Raw genomic sequence first — 17,843 nt, 5'->3', positions numbered from 1 at the left:
CTGCTATGCCACATATGTACCTGTCAATGCATTAATGTTTCAAATATCTTTATTCTAGCATCTGTGTGCCTAAATGCGGCCTTGTTGAGACATGTAGAAGAGAAGAAAGCTCCTCTTTCATCTATGCGTGACTACTATATGGAAGTGTAACTGTGGACCTGTGCGCCGCCGGTCTCTCTAATTAAAAAAAAGCGACGCTAATGGATCTGCGATAGCCTAGATATGATAAGAACTCATTTAATAATTATCTACGGTGAATATGATAAGAGTACAATTAGGTTTTACGTTTTACCGGGTTTGGGTTACTAAATAATCGAATCAGCGCCGAGATTACTTCCAACATGACGCTGTTGGTCGCGACGCACCCAGTCGCTGGTTGGTTAAACCGAAGGAAAGATGCTGTTTGTGCAAGTATTTGTTGATTTCTATCCTTGGGCAAAGTTGAGATATGTGGCTCGGCGTTTCTTCAATCTTGTTAGTATGTTATAATTGGACTTGTCCGCCTTTTGTCTCGGAAACATGTGTACTTGTTGCTCCAGTGATCACTCCGTATAGTCTTCCTTTGAATGCTTGTGTATGATTCCGATGTGTCGAATGTTAGGAACTGGCGTCGGCGAATCGGGCTCAGTGAAATAACTACAGATTGTTGGCTAACCGGAGTCCAACAATAATTGAGTATGGATCCTTGTAGTGTACGTATTGGTGTACGAAACAGGTCAAAGAAGTGTCTTTTATTTGACATTACATTATCTGAACAACCCGCATGACACTGTCCAGACACTACAATATATACCCTGCATGACACTGTCTAGACACTTCAATATCTACCCCGCATGACACTGTCTAGACACTACAATATCTACCCTGCATGAAACTGTCTAGACACTACAATATCTCCCCCGCATGACACTGTCTAGACACTTCAATATCTACCCCGCATGACACTGTCTAGACACTACAATATCTACCCTGCATGAAACTGTCTAGACACTACAATATCTCCCCCGCATGACACTGTCTAGACACTACAATATCTCCCCCGCATGACACTGTCTAGACAATACAATATGTACCTTGCATGACACTGTCTAGACACTACCATATCTACACTGCATGACACTGTCAAGACACTACAGTATCTCCCCCGCATGACACTGTCTAGACACTACAATATCTACCCTGCATGACACTGTCTATGCGCTGCAATATGTACCATGACCGGCTTTGTCTAGACGCTGCAATATGTACCATGACCGGCTTTGTCTAGACGCTGCAGTGTGTGCAATGCATAAAATGTCTTCATACTTCAATCTGAACCCGTGGATAACACTGTCTAGACACTGCAATATCTGCCATGCATGACACTGTCTAGATCTTGCAGTATTTGCCATGGGGTAGCCTAGTGGTTAAAGCGTTCGCTCGTCACGCCGAAGACCCGGGTTCGATTCCCGACATGGGTACAATGTGTGAAGCCCATTTCTGGTGTCCCCCGTCGTGATATTGCTGGAATATTGCTAAAAGCGGCGTAAAACCATACTCAGTCAGTCAGTCAGCTTTCAGATTCCCCTCGCAAGAATTACAAACTGTCCTGCCCTGGACTCACTTCTTTTGCATATGCATACATACCGCGAATTCGGGTTACTGTCGTGCTCGGGCTAATGCTCTGTGCTCCTAGCCATAGTATATGTAACAAATATTACCCACAAGTTCACCATGATGACAGTGCCACTAATGCTAACTGACCTGTTCGCGTGCAGGACAATATTACACAGCGACCCCAGGGGAATAAGACGTCCTATGCCAATACACATTCTAACGGAGAGTCTGACATTTGTACTCAAAATGCAAATTTCTGACTTGAATTTAGATGAGAAGATGTCTATAATCTATAACAACAGGAAAGGTCACTCATGGCCAGGGATCTAAGGAACCACGGGTTTCAATAAACTGCTTTTTTACAGTTAAAGAAGACGCTCGTTAAGACTCACCCTGTCCAGGCAGAAAATTTAAATGAGGTCATTCGTACAACCCTCAGTTAAGTTGTGTTCTGTATTTTTCCTACCGTATTATCTGATTGAAAGCAATCAGAGTAATAACAATTGCAGTGTATAGACAATACTGTACGATCTAGACAGTATCTGGTATGGCAAATATTGCAAGATCTAGACAGTGCCTTGCATGGCGGTTATTGTACTGTGTGGACAATATCATTTATGGTTCATACTGTACGATCTAGACAGTATCTGGTATGGCAAATATTGCAAGATCTAGACAGTGCCTTGCATGGCGGTTATTGTACTTTCTGGACAATATCATTTATGGTTCATACTGTACGATCTAGACAGTATCTGGTATGGCAAATATTGCAAGATCTAGACAGTGCCTTGCATGGCGGTTATTGTACTGTCTGGACAATATCATTTATGGTTCATACTGTACGATCTAGACAGTATCTGGTATGGCAAATATTGCAAGATCTAGACAGTGCCTTGCATGGCGGTTATTGTACTGTGTGGACTATATCATATATGGTTCATACTGTACGATCTAGACAGTATCTGGTATGGCAAATATTGCAAGATCTAGACAGTGCCTTGCATGGCGGTTATTGTACTTTCTGGACAATATCATATATGGTTCATACTGTACGATCTAGACAGTATCTGGTATGGCAAATATTGCAAGATCTAGACAGTGCCTTGCATGGCGGTTGTTGTACTTTTTGGACAATATCATTTATGGTTCATCCTGTTCGATCTAGACAGTATCTGGTATGGCAAATATTGCAAGATCTAGACAGTGCCTTGCATGGCGGTTATTGCACTTTTTGGACAATATCATCTATGGTTCATCCTGTTCGATCTAGACAGTATCTGGTATGGCAAATATTGCAAGATCTAGACAGTGCCTTGCATGGCGGTTATTGTACTTTTTGGACAATATCATATATGGTTCATACTGAACGATCTAGACAGTATCTGGTATGGCAAATATTGCAAGATCTAGACAGTGCCTTGCATGGCGGTTATTGTACTTTCTGGACAATATCATTTATGGTTCATACTGAACGATCTAGACAGTATCTGGTATGGCAAATATTGCAAGATCTAGACAGTGCCTTGCATGGCGGTTATTGTACTTTTTGGACAATATCATATATGGTTCATACTGAACGATCTAGACAGTATCTGGTATGGCAAATATTGCAAGATCTAGACAGTGCCTTGCATGGCGGTTATTGTACTTTCTGGACAATATCATTTATGGTTCATACTGAACGATCTAGACAGTATCTGGTATGGCAAATAACTTTCTGGACAATATCATATATGGTTCATACTGTACGATCTAGACAGTATCTGTTATGGCAAATATTGCAAGATCTAGACAGTGCCTTGCATGGCGGTTATTGTACTGTGTGGACAATATCATTTATGGTTCATACTGAACGATCTAGACAGTATCTGGTATGGCAAATATTGCAAGATCTAGACAGTGCCTTGCATGGCGGTTATTGTACTTTCTGGACAATATCATTTATGGTTCATACTGTACGATCTAGACAGTATCTGTTATGGCAAATATTGCAAGATCTAGACAGTGCCTTGCATGGCGGTTATTGTACTTTTTGGACAATATCATATATGGTTCATACTGAACGATCTAGACAGTATCTGGTATGGCAAATATTGCAAGATCTAGACAGTGCCTTGCATGGCGGTTATTGTACTTTCTGGACAATATCATTTATGGTTCATACTGAACGATCTAGACAGTATCTGGTATGGCAAATATTGCAAGATCTAGACAGTGCCTTGCATGGCGGTTATTGTACTTTTTGGACAATATCATATATGGTTCATAATGAACGATCTAGACAGTATCTGGTATGGCAAATATTGCAAGATCTAGACAGTGCCTTGCATGGCGGATATTGCAGTGTATAGACAATATTTCATGTATATTACATTAAAGATGTAATGAATCTGAGTATGTATTGTTGGCCATATGGTTTAAGACAATTGGTCTCCTCCCTCTTCACAGAAAGGAACATGAGCTACATGGATAGTAAAACAAACATTACGGAATACACTACCTTTTCCACACACAGTGTACTAGCAACGCGTTGTAGAGTCCGTTTGCTGCAAAATCGTTCGGATGAAATGCAAAATAGATATATCCCAAAGCAACAAGTCGTCTTTTATGTAGTTGACCAACTCGTCACCATATTTTCAGACTTTATCATGAAGTTGAAAAAAGCTGTTTTACAAACTAATACGTAATTTTGGGGTTTTAATGCCTGTTGTTACAAGGTGGTCTGCGCAATAAAGATAACAGCTGAAGGGCATCGCGAAAGAAAGGGATAGCCTCAAAACTTCTATTTTGAAATATTTTCATTGTCTGTGTCACTGTTACTGTTAATTGAAATAATAATTTGACTGACAGTTGCATGGTCTAAACCATCTATTTTACAATATGAAGCTTTAATATCTGTTTCAACTTTGTCAATGCACCTCCTCCTACTGGCGATAGTCTTAAACATGAAATACCAAGGTTTTCACGTTATCTGTGAATTTCATCGTGTACCGTATTGTAATGATATATTGAGCTCGTTCTGTTTATTTTATTAATTGAATTTGAAATTAGCTGAAAAGCAATGCCAAGAACATCACTAACATTGCTTTGAAAATATTTTACAGCATCACATTGTATATTCCGTTTAATAACTACTGCTGAAAGATTCGTTTCTGATTTAGACTTTTAATTTGACAGGGTTTCATTACAGGAAGTACAGTAGTTGTTTGGCCTAACATGTGTGAATTTCACGTGCGAATTTAGGGCTGTTCAGTTTACAGTGCAGACGTCCTTGTAACAACAGACATTTAACCACCAACAGTTACATGAGAGTGTGTTAAACAACTTCTTCTACCCTTCATGGCAATGTCTGAAATTATGGTGACGAGTTGGTAATCACTTAGTGGCATAAGCCCACACTCTCCCTGTCAGCATCCCCCCTCTCACTGAATCTGATACTCTTTAGCCATGATCTTATCAGTTGTTCCCCTGCTCCAGTGAAGCAGGCACGGTCAAGCTGGTCCGAGTTTGTTTACTTTAGGGCACTGATGGCATGGGCCAGCTTGACACTCAAGGATTGAAACATAACACTCAAAGACAAAACAGTGAAACTACAGTGACCAAATCAACTCTTTGAAAAACGTTTTGGAGGTAATAATTATAATAAAGTGTCTGTTCACTGGAAACTGACATCCCTTGACCAATATTTAAATCATGTTCAATGTGGTAAGCATTTATATATATCGGGTTTAAACCCAATTAGGCAATTCATTAGCCATTACTAATGATGGTAGTTTTGGGTTAGGCTCATACTCATAGGTATGTTAGTAGACTAACCCTTAGTCTACTATAATTTTGATAAAAACCAATAACGCCAATAAATTGACAAAGAGCCACACTGAGATGAGAGATTCAGCTTTCAGTAAGGGGAAGGCAGAAAGGAAACTAAAAAGCTTGAGATTCTGTGAAGCAGACTAGTGTTTTAATAGTATTCTGTTCAACTTGCTCTTTCAGTGAAAAATTGGAAAATGGATTTATACTGGAGCAAATGTACAATATGTTCGCCACTACAAATAATGTTCAAAACTGTTTGACTGCCATGAACACACAATGCCATTTAGAAAGTGGTCAAATGTAACAAATATTATATTTGGGATAACACTGGTAGTCAACTGGTAGTCTAGATCACATACTTTGTGTACCCCTCTGACAAGTGTAAACTGGAAGGGCTCCCATGGCCAGTTGTCTGACTTTCATTTTTGTTTAAGCCTCGGGTTACATCGCTGACTTTGTGTGCTGGCGATTAGGTGCCTCACTCTGGCAGTGAGGGTTCGAATCCTGGACGGGACTCAACCCGAAAAAGTACGAGAATCTGTACTTTACTAAGAAAGTGTTATCCTAAATATAACATTTGTTACATTTGACCACTTTCTAAATGGCATTGTGTATTCATAGCTTTCGGCCATAGGAGCAGTGCCAATTTACACTTGTCAGGGGGGTACTCAAAGTACGTGATCTAGACTACCAGTTGTCGGACTTTCATTTTTGTGGAAGCCTCGGTGGCTGAGTGGGTTAGATCGCTGACTTTGTGTGCTGGCGATTGGTGCCTCACTCTGGCAGGGTGGGTTTGAATCCCGGAGAAACTGTACTTTGCAAAGAAAGTGTTATCCCAAATATAACATTTGTTATGTTTGACTGCCACTTCAGATTATTAATAGGATATATCATATGCCTCAATAACCTCATCAAAATCTAACGTAGCAATGTAAAATGGTTCCTCAAACCTTTTTGAGAATAATATGATGGGTAAAATTTTAAACTTTATAATTAGTGGGTTTAATAAGTAGCGAACATTTTGCAAAGTTGTACCCGTGCCAATAGACCCTTATCAGAGTGGTACACGAAGCTTGTGAGTACCATTTGTCAAACTTCCATTTTTGTCCCAGATGGGACTCAACTTAAAAAAATACTAGGATTTGCACTTTACAGAGAGAGTTTTATCCCAAATATGACATTTGTTACATTGTACTTATTTATGTTTTAAATACTCTTTGCCATCAAAGTTAGAAGAAATAGGGGTGACTATGGCATTTACATGAAGGGAAAACAAAGATGAAACTATTTCTATATAGTTTGTTTTAACTGAACTTCTCACATCTACATGAATGTCCATAGAAGACCATGTGCACTACATGTACTGGTCAGTAACATGATGTCCATTGCACCTGTAGGTTTATGACCACGCTTATAGCTCTTGAAAGATATGTCTTATTATGTCAAATGTTGAATCCAGTTAGTAAATACTGTTTCTGCTTCATGTAAAAAACTCCCTTGATTTGTTAATTATGAACATTTGTTTTAATTATTCATCAATGTCTGCTGTACTTTTGATATTTTCGTACACAACTGACTAGATAAATGTTTCATGACAAAAGAGTTATATTTTGTAATATGTCTCGCCTGCTTTTGAAAGCATTAATAAGGCCATTATGTTACGCACAGTAAATTTAAATTTAAATGGGTTGTCTACAAGTTGACCAATATCTTTTTTTTAATCTGCAGAACATTTAAATGTTTCGAAAGTAGTTTAAAATAACCAAATATCAATATTTTAAAAGAAGACAATTATTTTCTGGACTCACACATACATGTCGTCTGCTACAGAAGAGCTTGTGGTCATTAATCAGATGTGACACACCGGGGAAGCTGGCAAGAGGACCCCTGCTGATAGCGGGAGTTTTGGGGGGACTGGAATGCAGTTAGCTGTTCCTCACTTTGAGGATTTCAGAGACCCTTATTCCACTAAGTGTAATGGCAAATTAATAACTATATTATATACTTCAGTGTGAAAGACTGAGTTTTATAAAGTTGAGAAGTGAACATAACACTTTGACAGAACTATTGTCATACAAGGGTCACCTCCCCTTAAAGGCCGGCATGCGGGTATAAAAGAGGCAGGGGGTGTGTCCTCCCAGTATGGTACCAACTGTCTTAATGCTAAGAGCAGAGCAACATTCAAATACATTTTATGAAATATTTCGAATACTATCTAATATTTCAAGATGATAATTGTTAGGACCATGCACAAGGGTGATAGGAATACATACGGTGAAAAACATCAGTACAGATAGTCAAAGAAAAAAGAAAAAAAATATAAACTTTGTGATTCAAATTTGAATTTCCCTCCTGTCAGTCAGACAGCCAGAGGGCGGTGAGTATCCATAGCAACTTCCCTGGATGGAAGGGAGAATCTCATTCATGGTTTCACATTACATTCTCCCATCAACTGGGAGTGAAACTGACCCCCCATGCACTGACCTCCCGCTCTGTGATGATAGCATGGCACACTTTGGGGGACCCTTCATTCTATATCAGTGGGGGTGGAGACAGTTGTGCAAGATTATTTGTTACTGGTATTGGGTCATCTTTCAGTAAATTTAATGTAAATATTTCCTTTAATCCCCACGTTCAACCACTGATGATTCTAGACAACACTCTAATTACCATTTTCTGTACCATGGTTGTTTTGCCATGTATCTCCTCCCCTACCTCTAAAAAGTGGACTCTGGCCAGGCCTTGTCTTAGTCACTGACTTCATTATCATTTTGTTTTCAATTGACTACTGACCTTCGACAACAAATCTCTTGTTTCTGAATTATCTAACTGATAAAAGTGATCTACTATGGCGGATCCAAGTGGGCGATCAGCGCGCTTTACTATTGAAGTACCTGGTAATGATGATGTGAAGAGAGGCATTCTTCAAAAGATTAAACAGGTGAAGATACATATGCGGGCAGAAACTAATATGCCTGCCAATAATGCTGCCGTCCTTGATCGTGTCTTGACGTACTACCTCCAAAACCATTGCCTGACTGTCCCAGAAGATCCACCAGTGACACACCTCAGAGCAGGAGCTGGGGACACTGATGACAGGTTTTTCATCATATCCGAGTCATCCATGAAAATGTGCCTAGATGTAGCAGAGCAGCATGGGCGTAAATGTTCAAGTAAACTGTCTCCGAAGCAGACCAACTACAAAGGACATGCTGTAACGATGAAAGTGCGGTGTTCTAGGTCACACCAGTACCGTTTAGCATCGTCACCTTATCTTCCCAACAACAAATTCCTGGTTAATGAGAAGCTTGGACATGCATTTTACAGCAGTGGTCTCATACCTGTCCAGTATAAAAGATTTTGTTCAGCTGCCGGTATTGGAAGTCTCTCACAAAGATATAGGAAGGATCAACTGAATTCTTACAAGAACATTGTTCAATCTGAGTTTGAAGATTCCTGTGACACAGCCTTATTGGAAGAAGTAGCTGGATATGAACATTTAGATGGTATTAACATTATGTCCGATGCCCGACATGGTTGGCGGAAGAATGCCAAGGACAGCAGCGTTGTTGCTATTGGAGATGCTAGTCACAAAGTATTAGTGTGTGAGCATGTCACCAAACAACATGATCCAGTATCTCACAGACATGAACGCATTGGGACTGAAAGAATTTACAACTTTTTGAAAGAAAAGGATGTCCAAATAAATGTGCACACCCATGACCGGAACTTGTCAATTAATAAATTTGTTCGAGACACTGGATCAACGACAAACCAGAATGACTTATGGCATGGTGTGAAATCTGTTACCAAATTGTTGACTGCTGTATCCACTGGACCTCGCTACAAACATGGGAGCACCTGGCATGAGCAGCTGTCAGACAAAGTCAAACCAATTACCACTCATTTTCATTTTGCAATGCGGAATTGTAATGGTGACAGTGCCAAACTGAGGTCTTCACTATCAATATTGTGGAACATTACAAGAACAATCATTCCGATTGTGATGCATCTTCCAGATGTAAATTGGATCAAAATTATGAACCATCACGGATTGTCTTGACCAGTCAAAAAGCTGTGGCTTTATTGACGAGAGTTATTGAAAATTCGGTTGTCTACAAATATCCGGATGATTTCAATTTGGCAAAAGATACCTTTTATGTTGAAAGTTTTAATAATGTGATGAATGTCTTCCAAGACAAAAGATTATCATTTTCGGACACTATCTATAATATGCGTTCTCAGTTAGCCGTGTGTCATTGGAATGAGAATGTTGACCGGGACTTTACCTCACAATGGCATGCCAGTAACTCTGGGGCACCAAGATCTCGAACCAGGCAGAAGAAGAATTATAAATCTGTCACCTATCACTACCGAGGAAATATTTGGAGCCGTTATGTGGGAAATTTGCTCTAATTGTCAGACTTTTAATTATTGCCATCCTTATGGCAGCTGTCTATTGTAATTTATTGTCAGTTGTACTCTGTGGAGAATTGTTTTAAAATGCATTCATAGTTCTACAACTATTGACGATGGGAAAAGCATCGGAACACTAGTCCCTGACATTGATGGTAACCCCTTTACAGAGAGAGTTACAGTTGAATTAATAAATATTAAATATTTAAATGTTTCTTTGTATGGTCATATACTATATCCACACATCCATTTGTTAGTGTTTTATGTATTATATGGTCTGAGGTATTTCACGTGTGGTATTTCATGTAATAAGTGTATATAGTCTCTAATATGTTGTATTAAATATATAAAAGATGATATGTTGCAGAGATTTGTGTTAGCCTTATCATTTTTACTGAAAACCTTAATGCTGTATGCTTTAAATGGGATTTTAGTCTTTAGTTCACATTTCAAAATTTACTATGAACCACTTGTGTTTACTTTTGTAGTAAATTCCATGCTTCACCTTTGACCCTGCCTGGCTCCAATAGCCGTTACAGTCCTGTCTGTCACAGGCAGATAAGATCTTCCCAGCAGAGAAGTAGACAATCAGATGCTTATTGGAAACCCATGGGTTTTTTTCATGTTTGGATCCCGGCCTTTAAATTGTCTCCCTTTATCGTAAGTGTAAAGCCCGTAAACAAACTGTTGACGTCCTTTTACGTTAGTTCCACATTGACAAAGCTAAGTAATGACAGATGGTCATTTACGGAGTTAATAACACCACTTCCCGTTTGTTATTTCGTTATAAACTGTAAATTTATCATTTAACTCGTCAATCTGTTCGTATCGCAAAGCCCATTTTTGTTACTTGACCAGCGTGTATTCTTTCGCTTCCAACAGCGGTCGCCTGGTTTTGAAGACTATTTTTTTTGTTAAAGCTGATTTTGTATTTAATCATATCTAAATGTATGATAAAGAAATTTCGTGACCCTAAATATTTTTTGATACTTTTGTTTATATTTTTTAAGATTTCTTAAACACGAAACTACTTTTTAATTCGCAAACACAAGGGGTGGTGAACCGTCCCTGTGTGGTTGGTAGGGAGAATTTACGTTTCAAGATATTACATTTTTTATGAAAAAAAAAAAATTTCCCGGTAAATACCTACACAAAAAGTATATAATAAATAGGATGTTCTATATGTCTCGTGAAATATCAACATGATATTTCACTCGACACATGGAATAACCTCTGTTTCATGACATTTTAAGATGAATTGTTGCTTTCGGATATATATTTTTTTGGCATTTCATAGGTACGATTTTGACATCGACATCGATCGATTCTATGACAACGTCTTTGTGTCAGTATAACTGTTTCGTCACGATATGGCTGAAATATTGCCGATGTGACGTTAAATTTCACTCACTCACTCACTTTGTGTCAGCGTGGTCTAATGGTAGAGCGTCCGCCCGGAGAGCGGAAGGTCCGGGGTTCGAACTCCAGCCGCGTCATACCAAACGACGTTAAAAGATGGTACTTGTTGTTTCCCTGTCTGGCGTTCGGCATTAAGGGGCTAAAACAAGCACTGGTCGGCTCGGAGTCAGTATACTGTGTCTGAGAGGGGTATTCATGTTAAACTGCGGCATGGTATCTCAGTGAGCTAGCACTATAAATCGGCATCAGTCCGGACTAGTACAAGCAGCCACACACACACATACACGTGCATGCACGTCGCTACATAAGTGCAATAATCTTGGACACGACGTTAAACCCCATTTCACCTCACCTCACCTTTGTATCAGATTGTGACGTCGATAGTTTTAGTGATAGGTTTAGTAGATGTAACTGATGCTTTACACAACTCTTAAGTGAGTGAGTGAGTTTGGTTTAACGGCGCTTTTTCAAGTATTTCGGTTTCATGACGGCGTGTCAGCTTAATGTGGAAGGAAAGTCAGAAGTGATGCAGGTCTCAGACGTTTACCACTTTGCTGAAACCTACAAGCATGGGTATGGTGCTGATAAACCCGGAAACAAAATTAGTATGATGGTACCTTAACGGGTTTGGACGAACGAATAAAGGTGGAAATGAATGATACATTAGACTGAGGGTCAAAAGAAAGTGTACCGAGTTTGTTCTTCATGTAATTGAAAATTGAAAGAACTGTTGTTTAATGTGATTATGTCTATTTACACTCCACTCATTCCTGCAACAGCTGAGCTTGAAAAATGTAATCTGTCGATGGGAATTTTTGTGTAAAATTACATTGGTTCAATAAGGACTGGAATAACAAAGGAATGTCTAACCACATGACCCCTAACATGTTTGAAAAGTTGTAAATTTGCGCCGAAAAAGCAAATTTATTGATTTTCAAAGATACGATGTCCAAGATACAGTTATTGCGTATTATTCCAAGTTTTTGTTTGAATTTTTTAAGGTTTTAAATCAAATTGTTATTTAAAAAATTAAACCATGTAAAAGTATTAATTGAATGCTGACTAAACCACACAAAAGTTCATTTTGAGGTTACAATATCGCTAACTTTTATTGATATTGATATTTTCAATTGAACATCAAACGTGATAAAATCAACTGAGAGGTATAGTTTCTTTTGCTCACCAGTTTGTATTCTTCTTCATTAACTTGCGCTTTTCTGTGGGCACGGGCAGTCCATGGATCCAGGTTTATTATCATGATAGAAAATATATAAACGCCAAACACGAAACCTGTTCGATATGGTTGTTATCATCTGCAAACACTCCATATATACTCCTCGTATTTGAAATGTTTCGAAATACCCTTTTCCGTGTCCATTTAATAAATTTAGTTGCCCCTGATGTAAGATTTAAGGGAATTCCACTTGGTTATATCATTCAGAAGATTAAGGGATTCTTGGTCAACCACTTGGTTGTAAAAATTGTAACCGACCCACCCTTACACTAACATACAATCCACACGCACAAACACACACCATTAGTTTTAGTAGTGGATTACGAATTGTGTTTATACTCACACTGACCGCCTCCGTGGTCTAGTGGTAGAGCGTCCGCCCGGAGAGCGGATCGTCCGGGGTTCGATCCCCGGCCGCGTCATACCAAACGACGTTAAAAGATGGTACTTGTTGTTACCCTGTCTGGCGCTCGGCATTAAGGGGCTAAAACAAGGACTGGTCGGCTCGGAGTCAGTATACTGTGTCTGAGAGGGGTATTCATGTTAAACTGCGGCATGGTATCTCAGTGAGCTAGCACTATAAATCGGCATCAGTCCGGACTAGTACAAGCAGCCACACACACCTACATGCAGTCGCTATATAAGTGCAATAATCTTGACGTTAAACACCATTTCACCTCACTTTATCCTCACACTAACACCTGATTATCTTATGATGTTTATTTGTTTGTTTGTTGTTAAACGCCGCACTCAGCATAATTCCAGCTACGTGATGGCGGTCTGTAAATAATGGAGTCTGGACCAGAAAATCCAGTGATTGACATCATGAACATCAATCTTCGCAATTGGGATACGATGACATGCATCAACCAAGTCAGCGAGCCTGACCAGATTATCTTATGAGCGCTAAAAAGTGTTTTAAACTTTCTCTCTTTTAATTCGGTTGACATTAATTCAGCAACGACAAGTTTGGTCCTGAAGTCACATCTGGAGAGCATGAACTTGTTCAAGAGATGGCTTGTAAATGTCAGAGCAATTTCAATTCTGTTCATATAAGTGGGTCTGACATATATCCTCAATTTTCTGTAGAATTAGTTACAAGACATTTGTGCTAATAAAGCAGGTGAGGGTGCCCCGTGAAGGCTGGAAGTGACAACACGGACTAGAGTGCAGTTATTATATAATTGATTTCTGAATTGCGAGATATTTCTTTAAGTAATGTAAGTGCCTTTGGCGCCGTGACACCTCTCTCCTGATAAAAGTCCTCTACTTACGAATAAATAATTACACGGAGTAATCCTGTCTGCGAGAACATTTGTCGGGGCGGAAATTGTTTCTTGTTTAGACCTTGGAGTAAGCATAGCAATAAGAGAAAGTGAGTCTACCTCTGGTCGTTGTCGCTAAACGCTGCCGTGACATCGTTGGTCAAGCTATGGTCACCAGGTCAACAAAGATTTAATCACAGTACTCGCACTCCCGCCACACACGGAGAGTGATAATGTATAAGAATATATTAGTAGTAGTATGGTATTTTTAAAATACTACGTATACATTGGTTGACCCTTGAACTAATGTAACGAAGACAGATATATATACAGGCTTGAGGCGTGAGTCCTTCCAACTGACCATTGGTCAAAGGGGCGTGTAGACATATGGTGGACAATAGGGATAAGGCCACGTCGAGGACTGACGCCCAAAGGCATCTGATTTACTTTAATGCCATTATGAAACGAGCGAGTTGTCATCACTTTCTACCTGTACGGTGCTAGCCTCAGTGTGTACTCCACACAGCACCATACTCAGTACACTGCACGCACAATAGTATGTAACGCTTCGCTTTCTCCGCTGTCCGGCGCTGCCACAGACCCTGTCATACCAGCTGCGTTCGATAGAAACGGCCCATCTCAGAACAGGTGGCAGACGCTGATGCCGCTCGACGTTGGATCCTAGAACCACTTCTCGTGGCGTAACAGAACTGATGAAGTGCGCTAGACTCTCCAAGTGGAAAGTAGAAGGTGTCATACATACACCATTTCCAACATGTGAACAGGTTGATTTGCTAAATGGAAAGGCTATTTAGCATTTTGCAGGCAATACAGTGATAAGTGGAGTAAGCCTAAGCCGATTGGTGGGAAACAGGACAGGAAAGAAGCGAGTGGCAATACTGTGATTACTTGTCCATGTGACGGGATCTGACAGAGTTGGTACTGTCACCGCTTGTGTTTACACACGGGATCTTGCAGGGATGTAACGTTTGTATGATATCAGCATACGTGGTGTGTTACTACGATGTAATGGCACCGGGTGATGACCAACAGGTGGACAGACGGACTTACAGACACATAGTATGCGGAATGACGATTTCACACTCCGCAAACTAATGGGGCTGTGCTTACAGGTAGGCAAATCTTCCTATGCCTGTATATTCATATGTCACACAATTTAAAAATCATATTTCATTTTTTTCATAATTTCGGAAATTTGGTTTTCATTGTGAATGTCTATTTCCTAGCTTTTTTAGAGTTGATATCAGAATACAGTTACAGTGCTCGTTCTAAGGTCATGCATACATGCCTAGTTAAAACCTGCACCAGCCTTTATTCAAGGTCTCTGGTCATTGTACGACCTCTTTCATCTTTGATTATTACAAGGCCTTAGCGGCCCCCAGCTGATAAAGCGCCAGATCTGGCCTTAAATACTATAATTATCATTTCCATTAATATTTGCCCTGGATATTAGTCTCTTTATGGTCCTGTCAACTGACCAAGGGTAAACAGCAGGGCACTTAAAGGCCTTTTTACTGCTGACTGATTATGAGTCGTATTAACTTTATTAGTATGACTTTTCTTGCACTGACACGGGCAAGCGCTAATAAACTGAATTCTACGTTGTAGTTGTTTGAGCAAAGACTCATGTTTACGGTCAACGCGCCTGAGAGTAGATTACTTGAATTGGTGAACAAACATTTTTCTTTGGTGGAAATATAAAGACGTTTATGTTGCATAGTAAACTGGAATCCGATCAACAAATATGCCCTCAAAATGCGTTGTCTTTAGTTACTATTGTCAACCTGGTCACATATTTATATAGCGAATTCTTTAGAAGTCTCAGTCGAGGTCCAAGTCTTTTTATATACATTTGCTGTATATATTTAAATGTGGTCGCTTCATACCACAAGGCGTTAAAGGTGGTATTTATTGCTACCCTGCCTGGCGCGGGTATTAAGGGCATAAAACAAGGACTCTGAGTGGGGTATTCATGTTCAACTGCGACATGGTATCTCAGTGGCCTCGCACTGTGAAATCGGCATTACTCCAGACAAGTACAAGCAGCCACACACACACGTGCATGCACGTCGCTATGTAAATGCAATAAACTTGAACGCATCGTTAACACCCATTTCACCTAACCTCATATCATCAGGTGAGTTGCATTTTCCTGACCATATGTGCACGTAAATGCGACCTACCACATGTATGTCGGAACGGCATCTTTGTCCCAGTGAATCAGACACGAGTCCTTAGGATGCTGAAACAATAAAAGATGCTGGGATATTTTGGTACAGAAATCTTTACTTTAATGTTGCTGTAATTTCGTTAACCGCGATACAATGAATATACTGCAAATCTACATACAAATAGGTAAATCAAACGAAGAGACGAAGAATGCCGCAGAATGATGCATTGGTAAGGTATTGTAGACTGTTTGGCCAAGTAGGAACAAATATGAAAAGGGCAAAGATACAGCGAGATGCTGTGTTTGGTAAGAAGATGAATTGTATGACAGAAAGATGACAAGGAACAATTATATGGACTGGTCACTATCAACAGATGTAATTTTTTAAAAAGAACATGAAGGGAAATGTAATATTGTTGCCACAACCAAGTAAAATACGATTTGAAGCATAGATATCAACGATACGCTATGTTCGCCTGAAGTACACTATTTATGTATGATACAATGCTGGAGGCCAAAATACAAGGTTAATACTGAATATGCGCAAGTATTTAAATTTGTTTTATCAGATGTCGATAAAAATAGTACAAACATACAGTAAAGCAACAATCGGATGTCACCAACATGCTCATAGTTGAACAGTAGAAAAAGTCCAAAACTTGCAAGATAAAGAAAGAAAAAAATGAGTTTGAACATCTGTGAACTTTGCATGACAAAAGTTTCCCTTAACTTTTAAACTTGACATTTCCCGTTGACCAACAGTGGCCCTCTTCCTAAATTGTTCTTTACAATGCTTTGACAAGATACGTATGTTTAAGGAATGAAACTGTTTAAGGTGAGCTGCAAAATAAGAATATCAAGCAAAGGGACCATAACTCCAGTCATAGTCTGTCCTGATTTGTATGTTCCGCCTCATTGTCTATTCTGATGCTGTTAATAGGTGACCAATCACTTCTCTATGAGTAGCAGCACCAGCACCCAGACTGGAGCCTCCTTTACCCCCTATTCACTGTACCTACCGACAACTACTGTTACCTACTGACGGAAGTTGAGATATAGTCCCACCAACCTTAGAAATAATCAGGGAAAGGAATCCAACTCAAGTCTTGGATTCCTGAGCAGAAATTAAACATTGCTTTAAGCTCCATTTGGATCTCGCTTTTTAGTTTGTAGATATATATTATTAAATTAGATAACTTTATTTTCTAAATGTTAGTCTTCGTGCGATAGACATGGGCTAGACGCTTTTATGTCTTCACGGAGGTATACTTACTGATGTGTAATGGATGCACAATTACGGGTATATATAGCGTCCCGCACAGCATTCTAGATAGCCAGGTGCGTTGCACATTGCAGTCCCAAACACGTTCATACGCCCTGTAGTCTCTGCAACACCGTTATCTTTGATGCATTCTGAGAGTCGGCCAACGACTGATGCCGTCTGTCTAAGTCAGAATTGAGCTGAAATTATTAAGGCATAAGAGGTGATAACAATATGCCTTTTATCATAAATTCTTTATCTGCCCCACTTTTGATAAAAAGGTTTTAAAGTAGGGTGTTTATATTTTCATTATGTGATTTGTGTGTGTTCTCTGTCCATTGTGTTGAAGGAACAGCGAATACCTTCAAAGCCGAACAGATCTGTTTTTGTATTTGTATATTGTATCATACATATCCATCTAACAGTAACCCTCGCTACACTGATACAATGTTTCAGTTACTGAGTGGCACTGATAACCACGTCTAGACAACCATTCCGTCTTTATGGGTCACATCTAGTCAGTGAAACTATGACACACATGCTCGTCTTGTTCTCCCGTTATTAGATTTGACCGAAAACAGTTTAACGTGTGTACCCACAGCTGTTTAAGTTTTAAGAATCGAAGGCACCCGAGGGGTACAACGGTAA

General features: G+C 39.6%; 1 protein-coding gene across 2 annotated transcripts in view; it reads left to right on the top strand.

Annotated features, from left to right (window-relative positions):
* The window catches only part of LOC139467717 (atrial natriuretic peptide-converting enzyme-like), a 175,534-nt gene that overhangs the window by 31,860 nt on the left and 125,831 nt on the right, over positions 1–17,843 (top strand). The window contains exon 1 of one of the 2 annotated variants that reach the window (XM_071249227.1): positions 14,487–14,876. The exons of the other annotated variant lie outside the window; for it this stretch is intronic. Coding sequence (XP_071105328.1) covers positions 14,826–14,876 — 51 coding nt within the window. The 5' untranslated portion in view covers positions 14,487–14,825. Of the gene's footprint in view, positions 1–14,486; positions 14,877–17,843 lie in introns of those variants that run through there. 2 annotated transcript variants of the gene reach the window in all.

The sequence above is a fragment of the Haliotis cracherodii genome, unplaced genomic scaffold, assembly GCF_022045235.1.
Source record: "Haliotis cracherodii isolate W230 unplaced genomic scaffold, xgHalCrac1.p SCAF_2, whole genome shotgun sequence".
Taxonomy (NCBI): Eukaryota; Metazoa; Mollusca; class Gastropoda; order Lepetellida; family Haliotidae; genus Haliotis; species Haliotis cracherodii.
This window is presented reverse-complemented; position numbering and strand designations above follow the sequence as displayed.